At 31.6% G+C, this 25,588-nt stretch overlaps 1 protein-coding gene and 1 pseudogene across 1 annotated transcript in view; both read right to left on the bottom strand.

Annotated features, from left to right (window-relative positions):
• Positions 1 to 3,690: 3,690 nt before the first annotated feature.
• LOC145241376 (putative palmitoyltransferase ZDHHC24) overlaps positions 3,691 to 25,588 on the bottom strand; it is a 42,057-nt gene continuing 20,159 nt past the window's right edge. Inside the window, exon 3 of the mRNA XM_080104258.1 lies at positions 3,691 to 5,686. Coding sequence (XP_079960384.1) covers positions 5,668 to 5,686 — 19 coding nt within the window. The 3' untranslated portion in view covers positions 3,691 to 5,667. The remainder of the gene's footprint in view (positions 5,687 to 25,588) is intronic.
• Positions 20,819 to 20,943, bottom strand: LOC145241795 (U2 spliceosomal RNA; annotated as a pseudogene).

Here is a 25,588-nt window from a genome sequence, read left to right as displayed (position 1 = left end):
ACATAGATTTTCTGCCTCGCATGTAGATTTAGGTGTTGTCTGTTATGCTGCTTGTCATAACAGTTCTTTGATCCTTCCTTGTATTGCTGTAGTGTTGTTCTTGTCTGTTCATCATTTATTCAGACGAAGTCTCGAAATAAACACGAAACATTGATGAATACATAACTTGGTTTGTTCTTTTTTTGATTTATCTCTCTCTCTCTCTCTATATATATATATATATATATATATATATATATATATATAGAAAAGCAAATAGCAAATTTACATGGTCGGGACACTGAGTATGTAAAGGTTTCAGACACATGCTTTGAGGACTGGTTTCTTCTGTGGACAGCAACCATTTATTAAGTCACCTATCGAGAACTTCTGGTTTTAATCGACCATTTGTCTGCAACATTAACATATCCAGTATCACGACCACGTTTCTATTAATAAAAATACATCTTGCTCTTCTTTTATTGAGCACTTTTAATAATCTCATTAAATCCATTAGTTATCACTCTTGAATACTTTTAACCTGGTATATATATATGTGTGTGTGTGTGTGTGTGTGTGTGTGTGTGTGTGTGGAGACGATTTATCGGAATCGCGAAAATCAGAACTTTTGGGGGTATCGAAATCTGTGTCAGAATCGGAAAAATTTGTGTCAATTTTCCAATGCCCAAAACAATTCTTTCAATTGTCTTTTCTTTTTGTATTTGTTTAAATTAGGGTATATATATATATATATATATATATATATATATATATATATATATATATATATATATATATATATATATACCCTAATTGTTTTTAACTCAAAAAGTTGAAGAGCTATGAAGATAGAAGTGGTACCATTAAAATAAGTGACATGCTCCAGAATTTATTTATCTACATAGTCACCACCATTATCATCGCACTTTCGCCAAGAATTCAATGTTGTATCTGTGTTTCTGACGCACGTCTATGGCAGGGGTTGCTTTCATAAAGTCTCACACTGTTAATATCTGCAACAGAGAGATAGAATTTTCAGGTCATGAGTGCATATATTCAGTCATCATAAAAATGCAATTTGCAATCCCGTTATGCTACTATCGTCTGCCGTAGAAAGTTACTAGGTTTGGTGTGGGGATGTTTTTGGAACTATTATTACGTTCTGGCATGGCAACCAGCTACCCAGGGGAATAATACCATGAAACAAATGGCACGTCCCCTTTAAACTAAGGAGTTGATAAAAACGTTCATTGCTGTTACATCAAGGACGGACCACTAGGGTTGATTTGACGTCGGCTACCTCTGCTGGTGGATCTTGTCGCCATACCTTTGGTCTCATTTCTTTCAAGACTTCATCTGGATTGTTGATAGGGACTGTTTGCTGAAGTTGAACACTTGCCCAAAACAGTGAACAAAGACATTTTTTTTATATAACGTGCATCCAGGAGATAAGCGCCCGCGTGTTTGCGTGTTGTGTGGGTACGTGGGAGAGACGGATGAGGGGAAAAAGACTTACCTCGAGACCAGCTCAGCGTTACCGACCAAAAATAGAAAAGAAGGACCAAGATGGCGACCGCCGTCTTTTGTAAAGTATGATGTCTCGCAAAGTCACACGAATTCTCGGAATATGCAAATTTAGCCGGCCTAGAACGACGATAAAAGCGGGTGAGGGGAAAGACGCGGGGGAGTGACGATTGAGTTGGCTGGGGAATCGTGTGGCTGTTGCTTCTTGTGCCGTGTTGAGGATATCTTACCGTGTTAAAGAGAGAGTCGGGCGCCATCTTGAATTTTTCCTTACATTTTTTCCTTACAGATTACAATTGTTTTTATTTCAACAAGTAAGGAGCATTGTGAACCCATCCGTTACTGTCTATGATCATGGCCTAACTTCTATATGTCTGTCCCCGACAATGTACACAGCAAAACCTTTCAATACAATACAATTCTTCAGTCATGAAGAGAGGGAAGAATGAAAGAAAAGGAGAGAGAGCGAGAGAAACATGCATACATGTAAAAAACAAAGTCACTTGTTATTGTTATGCGGATTTTATCGTTGTCCCTTTTGCACCCGATTACATAAACAATTTCGGATCAGCAGTCATCACCTGTCAATCTGAACCTCAGTTGACATGTGCTGACATTTTGAAATATCTGCACCAACCTGTCTCTGCATATCTCCCCATTAGTATAGGGTAAGTCTGGTACTAAGTTTAATAACGTGGAAAGCCATTGCTCCTCAAAAGGGATCTTATCATTGTGGCACATCCTCTGATCTATTCGGATGGAATAAAAAAAAAATAGGAGACATTACTTTTAGAATGCCCCTCATATATACACACCTTGTGTTAAGTCATTGACATATGTTGTGTAGAAGAAATATTCAAATAAATGGAAAAAAAAAAAAAGAAACACTTTCTACAAATTCAACAAAAGTTATGTATATTTTTTTTTTTTTCGTTGAGTGGGGAAAAGGTAATATTTGTATATGTCTAAAGAAAAAGTTTGAAGTGTTTTATTTAGCCCACTCATGTGAAATATATTTTTGTGTACTTCAATGTATTAATGTGTGTAATGAGCTACAAAGATTGTGCACGTCATTAACTGCTTGTCAGTTGTAGTAGCAGTAAAATCAGCACAATAAATACAAGAGAATCACAATATGGTTTTGCTCATCTTATTCAATTAAAAAATTAATTGTTTAGGAAAAGACAGATTAGATAAGAAAACCGTAACATGAAAATATTAGTGTCAGGACGATAGAACTACGATCAAAGGGAGCTAACTCCTTTACTGTTTCTGGCAAAGTTACTCCCCCCCCCCTTTTTTTTACCTTTTAAGTTTTTGCATAGAGATGTGATAGGTGTATCGGAATTTTTGACACCCCTTAAACGAAACTGCGAATAAAATATTAAAAAAAAAAAAATCGTAATTTCTCTTTTAAAAGTGGGTTGTTTATTTTCTTTATAGATTATACTTCCAAAATAAACTATTAAAGTTGTATAAAAAGTAATAGAAATATTATTTATTTTATTTTTTAAAAAACAGTAATGAAATTAATTGAATTTTACGAGTTTAGTATTCAAAATTTTTTAAACTTTAAAAATCTATCAAAATTTTTCTATTGATTCTATTTTTACGATATTTTCAGGGTCAATGTGAAATTTTATGCTCTTTCCAATAAACTGAATATATTTTAGATAAACGTTTTTTTTTTTTTTTCACGCCCCCCCCCCTATTTTGAAATGTCTATTAAAAAGTAAATTAATTTATGTACTTAAGTTTTATATATCACAAATTGAAGATAAAAGTTCAATAAATAATATATTCAAATTTAAAACAAAAAAATAGTTTTTTGGAAATTTATCTGTAAAGTCCGAATTTAAAACCTTTTTTTTAAAAAAACACGTTGTTTGTTTTTTTTTTTAATGAAACCTTGGTCCTTGCTCTTTTAATTGAAAAAAAAAAAATAGGGTTTGAATTACATTTTTCGAGTAGTTATAAGCTTGGAAAGACAGGGGAGGGTCCGAATTAATTCACGCCCCCACCCCCATTTTGAAAAGTCTATTAAAAAGTAAATAATTTACTCACCAAAGTTGTATATATCACAAATTGAAGATAAAATATCAATAAATAATATATTCAAATTTAAAACAAAAAAAAAAAAGCAGTATTTAAAAAAGCAGAAATTTACCTGTAAAGTCCGAAGTTTAAAACTTTTTTTTTTTTTTAAATCACGCTTCTTTTTTTGTTTTTTATTTTTTTAATTTTAAATAAAACCTTGGTCCTTGCTCCTTTAATTTCAAAAAAATTAGTGTTTGAATTACATTTTTCAAGTAGTTATAAGCTTGGAAAGACAGGGGTCGAATTATTCAATATTTTTCACAAAGTTTTTGACACACCTAGAGATGCGAGAACAGAATAAGACAGATGCTGGCAAGCACCAACAAAAGGATGACTTTGAATCCCGGTAAATGAAGATGGAGATATATTATTGTTGTCCATTATATTAGGATGATTAGAAACTTCTTGCGGAATTTTGCATTTTGATTTCAAATTATGTATTTTGTTGTTTTCGGGTTGTCACTTGTGGTGAAAAGTGGGTTCTTTATGACAACCGACGATGCTCAGCTCAGTGGTTAGACACTGACGAAGCTCCACGACACTTTCCAAAACCAGAGTTGCATCCAAAGAAAGCCGTGCAGACTGTTTAGTGGTCTGCAACCAGTCTTATCTATTAGTTTTTTTTAATTCAGGCGAAACTATTATGGCGGAAAGTACTGTCAACAGATGGATGAAATGCATCAGAAACTTCGACAACACCCAGCATTAGTCAACAGAAAATGCCCTTAATCGACTTGATCGATTTACATAATTTTGGGAAAGAGAACCCAAATTCTTATTGGTTATAAAATATATTGCTTTTATTTAAATTACAGCCCAGGACAAGCAACGATTTTTGTAGAGCAAAGAAGTCATGTTTTGCTAAATATCCACAAACAACAGTGACAGAGCATGTCAGCAACTCCGTTCTTTGCGGAAAACTTCAAATCCCACCTTTGCATGTAGCAGTACGTGAGCAGCGTCTCCACTGGTTTTGTCATGTCAAGCACAATAATGGGTGGATAAACCGAACAGAGCCTACATTATGAAAGTTGATAATTGTGGCCAATGACAGACAAGGATTTGAAATTTTGACATGAAGGGGATAATATGGATCCAACTAAATGGCAAACAGATGTCTGAGCAAAAAGTAGATCTGTGCAAGCCATGAAAACCTGTCTGAAGAAAAAGTAAAAGAAAAAGAAGAGGAAGAAAAAAAAAAGAAGAGGAAGAAAAAGAAAAAGAAGAAAAAATATGAAGAAAAAATAAAAGTAAAAGAAGATAAAAACAAGGAGAATTTGGAAGGAAAAAAATTATTAAATACTAGCAGGACTCGTGGAAATTTCCATGGAATGAGAAATATATTTAATCAACAAATATTTTTCTGGAGAGTACAAAAAAATTAGTTTTCTGGAAAGAAAAAAATAATATGCAGTAAATATGAGTTTATTAATACAGTATAACTCCTATAATTTGAACATCCGCTTCGTTCAAATTAGAGGATGCTGTTCAAGTTTCATGATAAAAAACTCTTACTCTTTACTCTACTCATTAGGTATTTATTACCTAAGTTATCATCTACAGAAATCATACATTTATGTAAAATACAGTTTTTTTATTTATTCATTGAATGAGTCTCATTGCAGTTTCTATTTTCATCGATTGAGCTCTCGGGCGCTGCCATTGTATTCCATAAGCGATCATGAAAATCTACAATTTCTTGGTTCTGTAGCTTCTTTATGATTATATCTCTTCGGAGTGACATTGCTTGCAAAACATAGTTGTCACTAAAGTAAGGACTTTTTTTCTAGAAATGTTATAACCGTCTCCATAGACTTTTCTGCATCATCCCATGATATTGCTTCATCAGAGTGTTCTTGGTTATTTACATTAGGTTCAAGAGAATTGGAGCTGTCGCTATTTTCATCGCCATTACTGCCTTCAGGATATTGATCAGTAGTTTCCTCATCTTGTTGCACCCACATTTCAACATCATTTGCATTAAGTGATGTAAGAACAGCATGGTTAGTCGGTAACCATTTGGTTTCCAGAATTTTTTCTAGACCCATTGTGATGGGTTGTTTTACACTATTTTCGATATAGCAATCTGGAAAAAAAAAATTTACAGTTAGTGTAAATTAATTATCAATAGCTAATCTACATTAATTACATAGTACCAATATTAACATTTCTGCGCAATATCTGACTAAACCATGTAAACAGTTTTACTGAAACTCCGCATCAAATATGCTAATACAATTTCAATGACGAGATAGTTCAAGTTTAGAGAAAGTCCAGGTTTAGAAGAAGTCCAACTTTAGAGGAAGTTCAAATTAAAGGAGTTTTACTGTATTTCTATGAAAATTGGCAAATAGCAAACAGAATCCTGAATAGAAGCGTGTGCTCCATCCCAACTATTATCAATGGACCTGAGGTAATCTCGTCAGCATCAGACAAAGCCAAACTCTTTGTCAAGAACTTTGCAGCTAATTCTACCCTTTGCGACCAAGACCGCCAACCTCCAATATTTCCTCCTGTATCAGAAAACACGCTATGTGATATACGTATATCTGTACGTGATGTTGCCAAGCTAATCAAAAACCTTGATTCCAGTAAAGCAACTGGCCCTGATGGTATTCCAATTATAGTACTCGAAAAACTTCAACCTGAATTAGCGCCCATACTTACAAAACTGTTTAAACGTTGTCTTAAGGAGAATAGTTTCCCATCTCCCTGGAAAATCTCATCAGTATGCCCTGTATTTAAGAATTCAGGTGATCGCTCATCCCCCTCTCAGTACAGGCCAATAAGTCTCCTGTGCGTCATGAGTAAGTTGCTAGAATCTGTGTTAAATACAGAAGTAATCAAACATCTCAACAAAAATAACCTTCTTAGTGACACTCAATATGGTTTCCGTTCTGCTAGATCTACAGCAGATGTCCTTACAGTTATATCGCATAGGATTAGCAAATCTCTCGACGGTGGCAATCTTTCTAGGGCAATTGCTCTTGACATATCTAAAGCCTTTGATAGGGTATGGCATAAAGGTTTACTTCATAAGATCGCTAGCTATGGTATAGCTGGAAAAGTCTTCTCAATTATTAAATCATTTCTTTCTGATAGGTTCATAAGAGTAGTAGTTGAGGGGCAAAAATCAGAAGCTCACAGTATTAATGCCGGTGTCCCTCAGGGATCCATCCTGGGCCCAACTCTTTTCCTGATCTACATTAATGATCTTCCAAATCATATCCTTACATCATTTGTAGACATTTATGCTGACGACACTACCATTTATGGTACCACATCTAAGACAGTAAACGACCAAGTTCTCTCCAATTCTCTCTCCTCTGATCTTGAGCACGTAGTACAATGGGGAAAGGAGTGGCTGGTTACTTTTAATGCATCTAAAACCAAGCTTCTCTCTTTACATCAACATTCTAATTCACATTTGTCATCAATTGAAATGAATGGCTCTCGTCTTCAGGAGGCCTCAAGTTTTGACAAGCTTCTGGGCTTGACCATTACTCCTGATCTTAAATGGAACACGTATATCAAATCTGTTGCCAAGGCCGCTGGAAAAATGGTGGGATCTTTCTATCGATCCAGTAGATATCTCACTGCTGATGCTATTCTCTACCTATATAAGAGCCAGGTACGTCCAAGGATGGAATACTGTTGCCACATCTGGGCAGGAGCTGCTAGAAAGGACTTGTCCTGCCTTGATAGAGTTCAAAATAGACTTCGTAGCCTCGTAGGAGATGTCCTTTTCTCCTCCTTGCAACCTCTATCTCACAGAAGAGATGTTGCGAGTTTGTCTCTGATGTATCGTTATTTTCATGGAAAGTGTTCAACTGAGCTTCAATCTATGGTCCCCCCTCGCCAAACTTTCACAAGAAACACTCGTCTAGCTGTAAACACTATCAATAATTTCCCCCACTCTTTATCTGTGCCTAAACCTAAACGTAGATTCCATGAACAAAGCTTCTTTCTTAGAACTGCACGCCTGTGGAATTGTCTTCCGTTTTCCTGCTTTCCGGCTGACTACAATATGGTTGTGTTCAAGTCTAAAGTAAATAAGTTCTTGATGAGCCGTTCCATATAAGTTATTAAATTTACCAAATTTTCATTACTAATGATTACTATATTGACCAATTTCTACTGTACACTCTTTAACCCTTATCCTTGAGTGGCCTCTGGGCCTTGATAATGTGGTGATGCCTTTGTAAAAAAAAAAAAAAAAAAAAAAAAAATAGTGTCCATTGTATTTTAAATATAAAATTGACCCAAATGAGAAATTAATAATACTCAGAAGGTAATATTGTGCTACATAGTTCAATAAAAAATAAAATCACATTGTAATTTAATTTACTCCTTCAGTCCAACACCTCTTGCAAGTCATTGATTTTTGTTTTTTGGGGGCCTGTTTCTTTCAAATGTTCTTCTTTTTTATATATAACGTTTCGATGACTTCTTTCCTTGGTAAAGAACTGTTGCAAATCGAAATTTCGAGTTTTTTTCTCACACCATAACAGCAAGGATCATATATTATTATAATGATATTCGAAAATGAGGTTACAAAGGGAGGTTATTCTCATATTTTTGTCTAGGATTACCTGACCTGATTGTTTTGTTTTTTTTAAGCCAAATTTTGCCTTTTTTTAAGCAGTTTGATCTTCAAAGATTGTATTTGGCATTTTTCAAAGTGTCACATATGGACTAACTAAGGAAGGAACACTCAGAATATTAAATAGAAGTGAGAACCAATGTATTTTTTAATATTTTCCAAGAGAAAACTAATCATAAAATATAATCCATGAAGAAATTCAATCATACTCAAGTTAAACTAGAAATGAAAAATAGAATACAAAACAAACAAAAAAATCATTAAAAAATTTTTTAATTTCATAACCATTTTTCCAAATTATCTTCATATAAAAAAAAATCATCATTAGAATCAAACACAAATAATTTTTTCATTAAAAATCAAAGAGTTTCTTGAATAGCTAATTTGAAAAAAAAACAGATGTTTAAATGACATTGAAGAGTTCTATTCAAGGAAAACAAACACGCTAGTTGAATGACACAAACACATTCTTTTTTTTATTTACACAAAATCGGCTTAAAATTTGTAAAGAAATAACCCACACACCCCTCTCTTTCTCAAACGTGGTTTTTTGTTTGTTTTTGTTTTTTCATTTAAACATTTTTGTTCTCAGGCATATAATTATTTTTTTTTTATTTTTCATTAGTTTTATTGATGATTTTAAAATGGCAAAGAAATAGATCTACATATAGAACAACATTACTTTAAAAATTAAAATACCTGTGTATTCTTACCTATCGTGTCAAAGTAATTTTGGAGGGATAGGATTTTTGTAATATCTGAGGTTGGTGTCTTTAATATAATTTTTTATTTAAATTAAAAACAGCACCTTTTAAAGAAGGCATATGATTAGATTTAAAAATATCAATTTAACAGGCTTGAGAGTCGAGTCTTCTATAGTATTCCATGCGAGGGGTGTGAGACTATAAGTAACACAGTAGTTCTAGCAAGCCTTGAATATGGCATTCTAATCTCTATAGTCTATGCCAGTAACCACTGCATTAATATCACTTTAATACACAGACAGACAGACATAGTAGAAATAGCGACAAATATTCGGCAGATAAAATGAATAAGATTTTTTTTTTTTTTTTTTTACATCATTTATTATCAATTCCGATTTTCTCTGGACGAATATATAGAAATCTGTTAGCACCTATTAATCACAGTTAAATATGAAGTGAAAAAAAAAAATAGAGAGAGAGAGACTGTTTATGCATAGATTAATACACACGCATACTCATATATAGTTTTGATATCAATTTTTATTCTACAAACATTTTAACTACATATATGCAGACATGCTTCAGCTATAGTTTTATCAAGACTAAATCTCCTCAGGATGGTCCAACAGTAATGAAGAGCAGTGGACTGGCATCAAGCAATTTGAACTTGATAAGGCTATAGCTGAAACATACCTGCACATATGTAGTCAAAATTTTTGCATAAATAAAATATTACTCTACGTATAATTCAGCATTATTACATAGACGCAGTAAGTTTCTGGGAGTCAACTCGTACAAACTAAAACGTTACCAGTACTAATATAATATATAATTTTTTTTTGTTTGTTTGTTTTGTTTTGGTTTATTTTTTATTTTTTTTTTTTTTTTTTTTTTTTTACAGAAATTTACTTTGACTTTAATGATGTCAAAAATAAGCGATTTGGCAAAACAGAATTTTTTTTTTAAATGCATTCGTCTCTTGAATGAACTAGCAGACCTCCCTGAGTTTCAAATATTTTAAACATAAATTTAATATATTAAACAAAAGATGAGGAATAGAAGTTAAATATCACTTTATTATATCATCAGAACAATAAGGAATAGTAAAAGGGGAAAATTAAGTAAAAAAAATCTTTAGGCCATGGTATTTCGAAGTTAGGTGCTTCTCATCAGAAGAGGAAATGGGCCAGAGTTATGCAAAATGCAAATATAGATAAAAACTGGCTTACTAACATTTAGATATGAAACGAGAACGAAAGAATAGGATAATATGGTAAAAAATAATTTTCTCCTTTTAGGTTTCCTTGTTGTTTTGATGATGTAATAAAGTAATATGTAGAGCTAGGACAACAGCATATTCTTTTTTTATTTGTTTTAACTCTTGAGTGTGTATCCGTTGATATCTTAAACGCTTTTACACAGAGTGATGTGGTTCTCGGTTGATTAACTGTGTCGGATATATACTTGAGTCAAAACAATGAAAAGAATATGCTGTTGTCATAGCCCTAGTAATATATAACTTTTAGTCCTCCTCTTTTATTTCGTATATTTGTTTGCTCCTCTTAATAGTGTTGAGCTTTTCTTATCTTCATAAGTTTTGCTTTGTTAAAGATATATTGTTTGATAACAATTGTGTGTATATATATATATATATATATATATATATATATATATATTAGTATGCTGTGTACGTAGAGGATAGAGTAAATTCTGCAGGAAAGAGCTCCATGCATATCAGAGCAAAAATAAAAAATAAAAGAACCAAAAATTTCAATTAGCCATAACTCATTATAAATTTATTTCAACCATATAAGCAATTTCAAATGAGAAATTGAAATAAATAAAATATGGCTAACTAAATTTGGTCGTCTTCTTTTAACTTACTGTGTTGTTGAATCCCAATGATCAGAGGAGCTTGTTATTTGAAAAACAAAAAAATGGCCGATAGTATAAAGGGATACACACCTCATGTTTGTATAAACTTAGGAATTATATATAATATCCATATAAGGATAAAATCCAAAAGAATAGATAGAAAAATAACTAAGCAAAAAAAAAAACACAGATGACTTAATAAAGCAGCAGTTTTCACCGATTTTAAACAGACGGTGCATCAAATCTTTTCAAACTTTATAATTTTTAAAGTAAAAAATAAATAAATAAATGGATAAAAATTCATTAAAATAAGCAGTATCGTATGATGCTGGAGGCAGAGTAATGTCAACTAACCATAAACTTTCCCTTTTTCATTATTTCACACTTTAAACCAAACAAAAACTTTACAGGTGTTTCTTTTTGAATTCCTCCCCTTTCTTGTAAATATACTAGATTGGAGTGATACTGCCCCTACCCTCGATCAAGTATACTCACCGATCTTCAACCTCCCCTGTCCAGGATGGGTGGCAGTGATGTCTAAAAAAAAGTTCTGGAAACAGAATTTCAACATTACTCCCCTTCCTCCCTCCCCAAGACTATCACCTCTCTCATTTCCATTCTTATATTCAAATTTTGTAAAAAAAAAACAAAAAACAATAAAATTATACAATTTCTAGTCACTTTGATAAAAACTTTTGTTAGTAAAGAAACAAAATATTATTATATCATCATGACTTTCATTTAAACCCATCTGACAATGGTTCCACTTATAAACACATATATAATAATCACACCAGGTTTTCAAAAAGTCAGCAATTTTCAATTTTTAATGATATCAAAACTATATTTCCGATAACAAAACTTATATGCAATAAACAACATTGATATAATTAAAATGAATATCATTCAACCAAATGTCCTGTATTTGCCACACATTTTTGCGAAGTACCCAAAAATGCTTCCCTCACTTTTTTTTTTTTTAATTTTCCAGAGTATTTTTTTTTTTACTGTTTTTTTTTTGTTCACCTTAAACAAGGTACAGTGCCACTAAGTCATAAGGGACTACTATTTGAGACTAGATTTATAGGTATACTATGTAGGGAGTTGGGAAGCGATATGTCTGTTCACATTACACTTAAATTTCTGTGTGTGAGTACAGTCAGGGTAGCAAGGAGCCGGGAGGGAATTCCAACATCTAGCAGTTTGAGGGAAGAAATGATTTGAGAAGAAGGCTTCATGGTATCTAGGGATCGCTATAGTGTAAGGGTGGCTTGTCTGATTTGTCAGAGATATTTATATTGAGGGGTGGGGAGTGTACTAGTGCCTTGAGTCTGTCCAAGCACTTACCATTGAAGTACTGGTAAAATAGACACAGGGATGCGACATTTTGGCGATGGGACGGAGGTTGGAGTTTGGCTTACAGTGTAGGGCCTGATAGGGTTTTAAAAAGAGCCCCCAACCTATCTAGGAGCGAGAGACCAGTAGCAGATGCACTGTCCCAGATGTGACAACAATATTCCATGCATGGGTGAATAATCACTTTGTAGAGATCCCAGATACTCTCAGATGTGAGTAACCTTTTAGCACAGTAGAGAGAGCCCATTTTCCTCGTGGCAACCTTAGTAATTACCTCAATGAATTTGTTCCAATTCATGTTGTTTGTGAATGTTAAGCCAAAATGCTTGAAGAGTACTTTCAGGTAGTGTATCATTAGCGATGCAATCAGTGGTTGAGAAGGTTTTTTGTAATTATTAAAGGAAATAAGCTGAGTCTTGGGAACATTGAACATTACCATCCAGTTTCGGCCCCATTCTACTACAAACTGGAAGTTTTTTCAATAAATAACTCTAATTGATCAATTGTTTGTGGTTTTCTTCAGAAAGTATCGATTTTAAAGAAATCCTACAAGAAGAAAATCAAGAGCTACCAAGTCCAGTAAGCATGCAGGTTATCAATCTTGATTATTTTCCTTAGTTATATCTTTGTTTTATTTAAGGCAGTTTATAAAATTCCGTAATGGCACTATTAAAATTTATAAAATGGACAATATATATATATATATATATATATATATATACACATCAAAAAAAAAAAAAAAAAAAAAAAAAAAAATGTCCCATACTTGCCACACATTTTTGCAAAGGGGATCACAAATGATTTCATCACATTTACAAAAATTTCCGGAGTTATTCACAAAATTTCTCCAATAAACTGATTTTAATCAATTTTTTTTGTTTGTTTTTTCTGAAGACCTTCTCTTTAAAAGAAATCCCACAAGAAAAACAAGGTCTGAAATTCAGTAAGTAATAACAGGTCATTTTGCCTTCCAATACCTATGAAAAGCTAAAATGCTTGTGCAGTAATAATGGAATTTCAAACAAATGCATTTCAGGTAAAAAACAAATACTATTACATACTTACCCGTTATGTCAAAATAAGTATAAATTCCAAAAGTTACAAAAACTGATCTACTAGATGTGCTAGATGTATTTTTCACAAAAAATTATAGACACCAGTGGTTTGACACATTTTTTTTTTTTAATGGTGGATTTCAAGTGAAGTAAGGGAGATAAGTCATTTTGTCATACAGAATTGGTTGCACGGCTCTTCCACTTTAAAACATAATAGAATGCCATAAATTCTATTTTTATTTGTAACTAGCCTGGGTGCCTGGATGTTTGGAGATGTGTGTTGAGCAAAAAAAAAGTGGTAGCAAGCAGGCAGGCTCGAACCTGTGACGCGAAGACGGAAACGAAAGTGAAAGAAAATCTGACGTCTTACCACTACTCCATGATGCGACCGGAAGTTCGAAATGTTAAAATTAGGCAAAGTCAATACTGATATGCTTGCAAAAAATCGACCCCGCCTTGTAGAAAACTGCCAGTGAATTAATGTTTTTGGCCAATTTTTCGATGTTATTCATCCGATCTCGTGAAAATCCATGGCCTTTGTCGAAAGTTTTAGGCAGACATATATACATACATACATTCATTTAAACAGGTGAGATTTATATTATAGATGATTATTTTTACTGAATCATTTTTCGTAATTTTTAAAATTTATAGTAATTTCAATATGACAGGTAAGAATGTGTATATTTGTTTGAAATTTCATTATATTGCACAAGCACCAAAGCTAAAAGAAGATGGTGTAGTACAGGGCAGTATAAAACCACATGATGCAGTACAATAATTTTTTTCTATTTATTTGTGTTTTGTTATTATCAAAAATGTTTTGATATCATTCTCGCTTTAAAAAAAAAAAAATGGAGCTTTCATAATGAATTTTATTCATAACCTGAATAGACAAGCAGAAAAAGATTTCCATCATTCCAGTAATTATAGGAGCAACTGGACTCATGAAAAAGAATTTCAAAAACTACCTGTCGAATATATCTGGTGAACCAAGTGCACTCAAAAGAACGGTTTAGAATCTTAAAAAGATCTCTTGGTTGGAGTGATTGAAATGTCTGGCATTCTGTAGAATGCCCCATCCCCATGAAAAACAAAATAAGAAAAATTAAAACAAAAAAAAAAACAAAAAAAAACAGGTGAAGCTCAATATTTCATCTTACAATAAAACAGAGTTTGAGACAGATTTTAAAATAGTATTTAAATTAAATTTAAAAAAAAAAAAAAAAAAGTTCACACAAAGCCAATTTTTTACAAACGTTTTCGAAGCATTAGGTAATACAAGGAATAAACAATTGGATTTTTCTTTTTGATCATTTAGAAACAAAAACGCTTCTCATCAGAAAATAAAAACAGGAAAAAATAATCCAAAACCAGGTAATAAAAAAAAAATTTAAAAAAACTGAAATAATGGTCACATTTTTTAAAAGATCTTTGCATATAGCAGTCCAATGTTCAAATAGACTTGAAGTGTGAAAGTTTGTTCATCCAATTATAGTTTTCACTAATACTAGTGAGAGTTGTTTCAAGGGAGGTAATTGTATTCGACATTTCGTTTGATTCCTAGCCAATCGGTTACATATATAACACTAAATATGCTATATATAATTTTAGTTTTTAAATCTTCAAAACAGTTTTCCATGGTAAATAGCTGAAGATCCCTACGATAATAATAGGACTAGTTTAAATTCTTGGAAGCAAACTAATGCTGCGAATTCAAAAGATTAATTGATTTACAAGTTATTTACTTTCCAATGAAGGACTTTAGACTAATAGTTGTTTGTTTTTTTTTGTTTATATATATATATATATATATATATATATATAATGTTAGAGGTTGAAAAATTTCTAAAACACACACACACACACACACACACACACATATATTTTAACTCACCTGAAGATAATTCACAATCAAATCAAAAGCGCTCATGATTTTTATTAATATCTTCAGTTTTGATATAAAAAAGGATTATATGAAAAATTAAAAAACTAAAATTAAAAAAAAACAAAACAATAGTATAATCGTTGTATTCAATAATGCTTGCTTGAATGAAAAAAAAAATGCTAAGTATACTAATTTCATATACACATATATATATATATATATATATATGTATATATACACACACACACATTCATACATATAAACAATTTAGTTGTTGAAAATCGAGTCAATTTCCCAAATTGCCAGAAATTAACATTTAAACACAGATGCAAAACTGGTTTGTCTACGAGATCAAAACAATCATTGGGTGTAAAAACATTTTTTTTTTAAAATGGTGTCATTAACATGAAAGAGGAAGGAAGAGAAGAAGGAGAGAAAGTAATCAAGCCAGCTAGTCGGACCCTCTTTCTTCCCTTTTCTCTTCTCACAGATGTCTGTCAGTAAGAATTCTAGCAAGCACTGTTAGCTTAATTTAAGAAAGGCTTTTTAGTTATCCATTCTTGTTAATCAAATCATTTTACTGGTTAACAATGTTGAAACTATTGCACATAGAGAGACAAAATAGGATGAAAAAATTACAAATATATAACATGAAACATTAATTTATTATGGACTATTTGAAAAATAGTAGTAAAGATTAGGCATTCAAATAATTATTTTTGGATCGTTTGTTGGTGCCATATATGTTGCCTTCTTGATTTAAATAACACTTATTTTGATATCAACAAAGGCATGGTAAATGAAAATAACTTTCACATTTAATCCTTTAGATTGTGACATTCTATATAAGCTTATTGATCAGAATAAGAGATGCCCCAAAAATATATAATAAATAAATAAACACAATCATAAACAAATGAACTTCATAAAGGAAAAATAAAAACAATTTTTCAGGGTATATATTTAAAGAATTTAAATAAAAATTAAATTAAATTTAAAAAAAAAAATTTTTTTTAAATAGGTGTAAATTTCATAGTTTTGGTTGAGGGAATGATATTACATTTGACAAATATAAAATGATTTTTAAAGCCAACGATTTATGACTATTTAATATAGAAAAAAATAATTTCTTACTTTGAGCGTTGATAGTCAACAAAAGCACACAAAAAAAATATTGAATTAAAAGACACTGAAAAAACAAAATATGTTCAGTTGATAAAAATCAAAATAAATGACAAATTTGCTTCATCCACAAAAATACAAATTATTTCTAATTGAAACAAAAAAATAATTCAAATTTCTGCCATTGTATTTTTCTGAATTTTTGAGATGAGGATTGATAATTAGTATTGTTTGGACTATTGTTCTCATCTTGAATGTTATTTTCACAACGTTTCAGCCGATGTAACCTCTGATCATCTTCAGGTGAATCTTGTCGAAATCAGGGAATCTTTCTGTTGAACTTCGGAATCAGCATGAAATTGCAAATGGAACCCTTTATTTAATCAATGGTGGTAGCTTGTTCTCATTCCATCAGCCATGACTGGGTAGAGTCTTAAGTAGCTTGCAATTTAGTTTTTCATATTGTCCTCACTGAGGATTGAACTTTTAACTTCTAGAAGAGTGTCACTTACAACTAAATTTTCTCTAGTACTTTATCCAAGGAACCATGGCGTAACGGACAAAGTACAAGATGAATTTAGTTGTAGAGGTTTAAGGTTCTATCCTCAGTGCAGGACATTATGAAAAATACAACTGCAAATTACTTTAGACTTTTACCAGTCATGGCTGATAGAATAATAGTATGCTACCCCTGCACATTAAATAAAGAGTTCATTCAAAATTCCGTGCAGATTCCAGAGTATGGCACCTGAAGACAGTTAGATGCTACATCATCCAAAACATTGTGAAAATAACACTCAAGATGAGAATTGTAGTCCAAGTACGAATCTGTCAATGTTATTATAATTATTGAAGATGTTTATATATGTTATAATTTTTGAATTACTTATATATATTATAATTTTTGAATTATTTATATATGTTATAATTTTTGAATTATTTATATATGTTATAATTTTTGAATTATTTATATATGTTATAATTTTTGAATCATTTATATATGTTATAATTTTTGAATTATTTATATATGTTATAATTTTTGAATTATTTATATATGTTATTAATAATTATAAGAGGTTCATATGTTATAATTAAAGATTTTAAATATGAAACAGCGAGACCTCTGTATTTCTTTGAAATTGAATTTTCTTTTTTTTTCTTTGAAATGCAAAGAAGGTAAAAGCGGTTACCATAGTGGATTGTTTATTTCTTTGGGAATGGTATCAATTCAACATTCCAGTTAAGAGTTAAAAAGTCAAATTGACTAGACTCTCACGTCTCGGTAAGGCAAGAGATTTAAGATGGAGAACCTCAAAAATAATACTAGTTACAATATTCATTATCTATCTGTGGTTTTTCCGTAATGATAGAAATTTATGTATGTGGTTAACAGATAATACCTGAACAGAAGAATAACACTCGATTGTTGATGAAGAGTATGAAGAGATGCGGGAAGAAATACATCCATTTGCTAAATAAACAATGCAGCTACTGGAAGCCATATAGGTGGGGTATGGATGGAACGTGGCTGCATTGAGTATATGTGAAATACTGGAATGAGTATAGCAATTGGGGATGTATGAGTGTTCAAAAATGCTATATGAACTAGCTTGATTTTTTTATCAACAGAATACAGCTAAAGAATTCAAAAGATCAACATCCGTTAACTCTCATTTTTATCCTTCACGAATTTTAGTTGTTCATTGCAAAAGAACAATAAAGATTTTTTTTTTTTCATGACACCACGTTAATATGGATAGGTACATGAGTATTTACTCATTTTTGGAAAAGTTTTGCTTTTATTGGTCACAAGATTGTGTAAAACTGTTTCAGTCCCCAATGTTGATATATAAGAATATAACTGTTCATCAAATTATAATTTGCACAACTTGAGCTTCATCAGCGTGTTAGAAAAAAAACAATATTACAAAAGTTTTTTCAACCCACAAGTAGGACCTTTCAAGTTAATCCAGTCGGCATTCATTTTTTCTTTTAAACAACAGCATATAAAGTTTCAAACGGGTTTTAGATTGAGTACACTTCACTTGTCTGAAATGCAGTAATCACTCAAATTTCATAGTAGTTGGTGGCCAGTTTTGTTTTATCTACTGTATATATATATATATATATATATATATATATATATATATATATATAAATAAATGAAAGATGAGGAATAAAAGTTATATATAATTTTATTATATCATCAGAATAATAAGCGGAAATTTAAGAAAAAAAAAACCTCTTTAGGCCATGGCATTTCAAAGCTAAATGCTTTTCATCAGAGAAGAAGGGTCAGAATTATACAAAATAATTATTTTATATAGTGTATGTGTGTGTGTGTATAGTTATTCTTTTAAACACACAATAAATAAATAAATATACAACAGTGATAGTTGTGAGAGAGCTATTATTCTGCTCAGCTTCCTGTTATGCAAAAGCAAGCAAATTGTTTGGAGGTGCACGGGTTACCAACCATCAGTAGTAAAGACGGTGCAGAACAATATATTGAACAACTCTACAGTCATCCATAAAAATCTTTTAAATACAATTTTTCTTCATCTTTGATATCATGTCCATGAAGTTTTGAGACGTGGATTAATGATTTATATAATTCGGACTACTATTCTTATCTTAAATTTTATTTTTACATTTCAGCCGATGTAACCTCTGAACTATATTAGGTGAGTCCTGTTAAACTTGGGAATGTTTCTGTCGAACTCAGAATTTCAAATAAAATCCTTTTTTTAATCCACAAGGATAGCATGCTCTCATTCCGTCAGCTATGACCGGCTAGAAGTCTTAAGTAGTTTGCAATTGTATTCTTAATATTATTCGTGCTGCTGATTGAACTATAGTAAGAGTGTCACTTATAACTGAATTTTACCAAGTACTTCATCCATTACACCAGAGTAAAATTCAATTTTTAAAATTTGGAGGTTGAAGGTTCAATACTCAGAGTATGATTGTGAGTTGTTGTAAAAATAACACTCAAGGTGCAAGAACAGTACTCCAATTTTTCCAAATAATACAAAATCTCTGTTATTGTTTTTTTGTTTTATTTTTTTGTTTTGTTTTACAAAAGTCAGAATTATCTTCCCTGTTTGGAAAACTGAAGGAAAATTATTGTATCTTTTTTTTTTTTTTAGAATAAAAACATTTAGTAAATCTATTATATATATATATATATATATATATATATATATATATATATATATATATATACACACACACACACACACACACAAATCAGCAAAAAAGCAATACTAGTTATAATATCTGTTGCAGGAGTTCATAATACTGGGGCTCATTTGAACTCTTTAATAAATGCACAAGTTTCAACATGAAAATACTTCAAAGCACCCCAAAATTCTTTTAATGAAATATGCTCAAATTTTGTACAATTTAAGTATTGTTTAAATCCGATTCAAATCAGGGCTAAACATTCATTAAACGAGGTGTTTATGCTGCTATGGGGATTCTAGTTACAGAAGAATAATATAAATATGATCTCTGACATAATGGTTACAGTGTTTGCTAATTGGCCGATAGACTAGGGTACAATCCTCAATCAGATCATACCAAAGATAAAAAAAAAAAATAGTACCTGATGCACTATTGTTAAACACTCAGCATGACAATCCTAAGAAAGGAGTAGCACCTTTTCCTACCTGCCGGTGTAGTAACTAATGAAAAGGGAGCTTTGATCAACAGCTTTACTTATTTTATTGGTTCAAGATAACCTGCACAGTCTGGGAGATCATTCTAACCAAATTTCAAGTTCCTAGGTTTAATGATCTAAAAACGTTTAGCAGACAATGTTCATTTTTTTTATATTTGATTGCAAAAAAAATCTTAAAGCAATTTCACAGTAATGTACTGGTTTCCATGCGATTAATAAAAGAGACAAGAAAGTAAAAAAACAGTCTGGGAAGTCCTATAGTTTAGCAATCAATTTATTAAGAAACTTTAGTTGGAAAACTATCGGATTTCCCTGGAGATCCGTTCAAATCTTCACCTGTGAGTCCCACAGACTCACTACATTGAAAACATATCAGCACCAATTGAACATTAAAAAAAAAAAAAAAAAAAAAAAAAAAAAATCACTTTCAGCAAACGAACAGATCACACCAAAAATATACAGGGTCATTGAAAAGTCACTACCTATTCTTAAAATCTTGTATTTATGAACTAACGGGGTGGGGGGTAGAATCTTGCCAGTCATAAAATACACTTAATTTATTTGAATTCATGCAGATTTTGTATTTTATTATAGAGTCAATTCTCTATTGAATATTATATTTTACATAGTATTGATTTCAAAAGTTAAAAAACAAGGCCGAGAGCCATTAGTCACGTGCTCTCATGTAATGAATGAATGCGTGAATGTAGGATTGACATGAAATTCTTAAAGATAAACTAAAATGACCGAAAAATGGACTAAAATGACTTTAATAAATAAAAAGTAAATGACTTAGAATGACTTTAATGAACTTAAGGATGAATTGATTGACCTTAAGAATGACTTGAATGCTTAAAAAATAACTGGAATCCTTCAAAACCAACTTGAATGATCTGGAGAATGACGAATGGCTCTGAGACTGACTGGTTGTAAAGTGGGTGATCATTTTACATTAAATTAATACAGAAAAAGATCCCCCATTTTATATCAGAATAAGTACAGCATGTAGTAAGAACAGATACTACACTTTGATCTTGGCCAAAAGACCAAGAAAAGCTGTATTTATTTGCTCCCCCACCAAGCAAAGTAGGCACAAGGCCGATTTTTAATGTGAGAAGTGAAGGGGAAATGGGGACCAGCTCCCTGGGGAGTAGGGGAGCTGGATAGTGACAATTGGTATGGAGGGTTTCCCCTACATTGACCAAGGTCTTATATGTGGGGCTGCCTCCACATATGGTCTTTGCTTGCAGTATCTGCCGGAACAGATGGTATTTATTTGCTCCCCCACTGAGCAAATTAGGCACAAGGCCGTTTTTAATGTGAGGTAAAAACCAGCTCCCCTTAAAGGGGTCACTCTGGTTACCAAAAATAATAATTGTCCCAGTATAGAGGGTTTCCCCTCCATTGACTGGTACAAATTATCTTAAGTGCAGCATCTGCCGGAACAGATACTACACTTTGATCTTGGCCAAAAGGCCAAGCACAAAAGTGTTACGGACAGACCGACCAACCGACCGACCGACGGAGTCACTTATAGTCGCTTGCACACGACTAAAAAAAAAAAAAAAAAAAAAAATGCCTTGCATGCCATCAACTAGATACAAAACCAAAACATTTAGCGCTTCAGTCATGCTCTCTCATTTAGTGGTCCAGCCATGTTAGCTACTGTTTGAGCTAACCCAATCAATAGATAACTAAATCACTTTTAGTCATTATTGGTTTATGCATGCGCAAACTAATAGAAATGTCGGCAAGTTGAAATGAACATTTTGCATTTCAACTTGCTGACTTCTGTACGTGTTATTCATTTATCCAAACAAAGATTTTACTCATAAACCATCCTTGGTATATAATTACTTGCTTCCTGTTCATTTCAGTGTTGTGTGATCAGTAATTTAGGAGTTTATTTATTAAATATTTATACACAGACAGACAGACATCTGTTTTATTTATATACGAGTAAATTTTTTTTTTTTTTTTTTTTTTTTTTTTTTTTTTTTTTTACAAACAATGAATATAAAAACATACATGATGCAAAATTTTATTTAAAATTCAATTTCCTCACAACCATTTGTCTTTGTTTTCTCAGGCTGCTCGGGAATTGCATCAACTGATCTTCCTAGAAACCCTTCCAGAATGACAGAAATCACTTCCTGTAGTCGTCCTTCAAGTTTTTCTAAAGTTGCTAATTTCTACGAATAAACTTGTTCCTTTAACCCTTTATGACCGGAATTATGATGTAGATGATTAAAAAATATTTGTTAATTTTAGTTAGTTTAAAGGATAATGATACTATGATTGCCTTTAAATTGGGAAAATTATGAAGTTCAATATTTAAACTGCACTGAGATTTTTTACATTTCATAAACTTATCTTGATTGTTATCCATAGTACTTGAAAAAGTGTGTTGATGACAACAAACGAAATCCTCCACTCTCCGAGACAGATGACGGCATACTGAATGTATACAATGAACAGTTGCAATTTGGAAGTATCTGGCATCAACCCAGATACTGAACTAATACGTACAAGGCGTGCTTGAATCAATTTCCACTTTATGTTGTTATATTCATTTATTTATGACTGAACGAATTAATTCAACCAGGTCATAAAGGGTAAACCAACCTGAAAGTTACATTGTGTGAAATCAAGGCTTCTAGCTGGCCAGCCATGTGGACCATGTCAACCTCACTATTTCCCAGGAAAGTAAATAGTTGAATCAACACTGGCATTCTACAAGAGTTCCTAGGAAGATTAATTGATGTGTTTCCCAAGCAGCTTGAAAAAATAAAGGCAAATTATGGTAGGCATATTGAATGTTTAAGTGATAAAGGTCCACGGTATTAAAAGCACTTGATATGAAATTCACAATTTGAATTTTATATAAAATTTAACATTATGCATGTTGTTCTTGTATTCATTTCTTTCTCAGGAATATGATTCATAAATAATTCACAAGATTTTTTAAAATAAGGAATGACTTTTCAATCAAAAATATAGAATGAAGGTTCGTTGCACCTTTTTTTTAAATTATTATTTTTAGACATTGTTATCTGTTACGACAAAGATATTATGTTGGCCAGCGAAAAAAAAATAAATAAAATAAAAAAATAAAAATTCTGCCACTGATTTATCTGGATTGTTTAGCTTAATCAGTAGAGCAACAGCAGTGTTGTTAAACATGGCTTCCCGCACAAGATTAAGGTTAGATCATTGCAGCAGAATCATTTTTTTTTTCCTTAGGCCAACCATGCCTCATTTAAAATGAACAATAAATCTCTTAACGCAAAGATTTTATTTCATTTTTTTAGATATTTATGAAATTAAAATTCAGAACCCAATGTACTTTCAGCACTCTAATTGAAAGGAATGACTTTAGCATTACACCATATATTACATCCAGGAATATAGAGTTAATAAACCAAATGTTCGATTACAACTTCAAACAAAGAAATATTTAGTGTTTGTGCAGTGTAATGGAATTTCAAATAAATGCATTTTAGGTAAAAAAAAAAAAAAAAATTTTAAATAAAAATCACTATTATGTATTTACCTAGCATGTAAAGATTAGTAACAATTTCCAAAATTACGAAAAAAAAATTATAAAGTAGAAAAATAATCACAAGTAAAAGTAAGATTTATCGAATTATAGAATTTTATCATATTTAATAATGTTGAAGATTGCTTAAAATCTAAGAGAGCTAACTCTACTTTCATTTTGAAAAAATAATTGTAAACAGTCATTTCAAAATAGAAAATGACAGACCGCTAATATCTGTGCTTTTTTTTTTTTTTTTTTTGTAAAAATAATTTAGCAGATCTACTCAATCATTTTTCATAATTTTTGGAATTTTTACTAATTACGACATGCCATGCAAGTACATAATAATGTTTTTACCTTTTTTGAAATCCTATTATACTGAACATGCACAAAATATTTTTCATGCACTCCTCATATTTTTTTTATCTATAATATACTATTGATAGCACTTTTATTTAAAAGAGAATGTGCATAGTTTTCAGGGCTCTGGGAATTCAATATTCCTTTGTTTGTTTTTTTTAATGAACAAAATCTACAAAATTAAATTATATTTTTTTTTATCTATAAAAGTACTCTGTGATAAAAACAAAGGTGTGGATTTTTAAAATGCTTCATTCTAACTTCCATAGTTCAGAATCCTGAAAATTTTAATGTGAAGTAAAGAATTTGATCAGACTTCACTGCTTATGTCATTCAAAAATCATGTTTTACTAAACTTGTATTTTCATATTGACAGGATTTTAGAATCACCTTTATCAATTTCCGTATATTTTGGCATATAAGGCGACCATCAGATAAGACGAGGTTAAAAATGGGAGCAAATTTTAATAAATTTATCATATATCAGTTACTTGTATAAGATGACTGCTAAATCACGAAACCATGTTTGTTTAGCCTCGGCTAGATGTTGCAAAACCCCATATCTTATGAGATATTGGTTTTTAAAGATGATCTTTTTAACTTTAAGGCTCGTCTTATACGTCGAAATATACGGTAACTTCTTCCCATTTACATTTTCTTTATTACCCAATCTTATACAAAGCAGTTTTTTTTTATATTTGCTTAATTATTCCTTGTTTATATTTAACTAGTAAGGTTACCCGGTGCTGTCTGAGGCAAAAGTGTAGCATATTTCTATTAAAACTTCTACATCCTTTACCCCTCTCTATTTGTCTATCTTTCTTTCTCTCTCACTTGTTTTCCTCACCATCATCCCAACTTTTCTTTCTCCTTCACCCCAGATCATTCCTCCTTTTTGACATACACACACACACACACACACATCTCTCTTTTATATTGATTCCTTGAGGAAGGAGTCAATATTAGCAAAGTATCTCCTTGATAACAAAAAAAAAAAAAATCAGTTATTGCCCTTCAGTACATAAAATGCAGCAAAAACTAACCTAACCAGATGAGTTCAGAGTCAAATATAAATAATTTTTTTAATTTAAGATATTATTCATTCAGGCTAAACATATCAAGAAAATACTAACTTTGTGGATGTTTGTTTTGTAATTTGGAACTTTTAGCGGGACACACACACAATTCCCATTATATAACATATAGAATGAATTTGAGAATATTTTAGAAAATTATGAATATTTAGGAAGTCATATGGGTTTGAAAATTATCTTGTTATTATCATCCCAAATGTTGTTAAGTATGAACATTGCACACACACACACACACACATATATATACATGCATGCACGCGCACACACACACACACAAAGCTCCCTTTATATAACATGTTGAGTGTATTTTAGAATATTTCTTTAGAAAAATATTGTTGGATAATCCAGATCCTCGGGAGTGACATCAAAGAAAAGTCGGTCAAAAGCCTGGATTTGGATGCCCAGGATGATGTCAAAGAGGTCAAAATGTGGAACGTAGAATCCTTGGAGATTGGGTCAGCAAGATTGATCCAGATTTCAAGTCAATGCATGTTGGAATGTAGACGTTATCTGGACCAATAAAAGAGATAGCAGACGAGAGAGAGAGAGAGAGAGAGAAAAGGAGAGAGAGATAGAGAGAGAAAAGGAGAGAGAGATAGAGAGAGAAAAGGAGAGAGAGATAGAGAGAGAAAAGGAGAGATAGATAGAGAGAGAAAAGGAGAGATAGATAGAGAGAGAAAAGGAGAGATAGATAGATAGAGAGAGAAA

This window comes from Euprymna scolopes, chromosome 20 (assembly GCF_053919585.1).
Source record: "Euprymna scolopes isolate OS-2025 chromosome 20, ASM5391958v1, whole genome shotgun sequence".
NCBI classification, from domain to species: domain Eukaryota; kingdom Metazoa; phylum Mollusca; class Cephalopoda; order Sepiida; family Sepiolidae; genus Euprymna; species Euprymna scolopes.
This window is presented reverse-complemented; position numbering and strand designations above follow the sequence as displayed.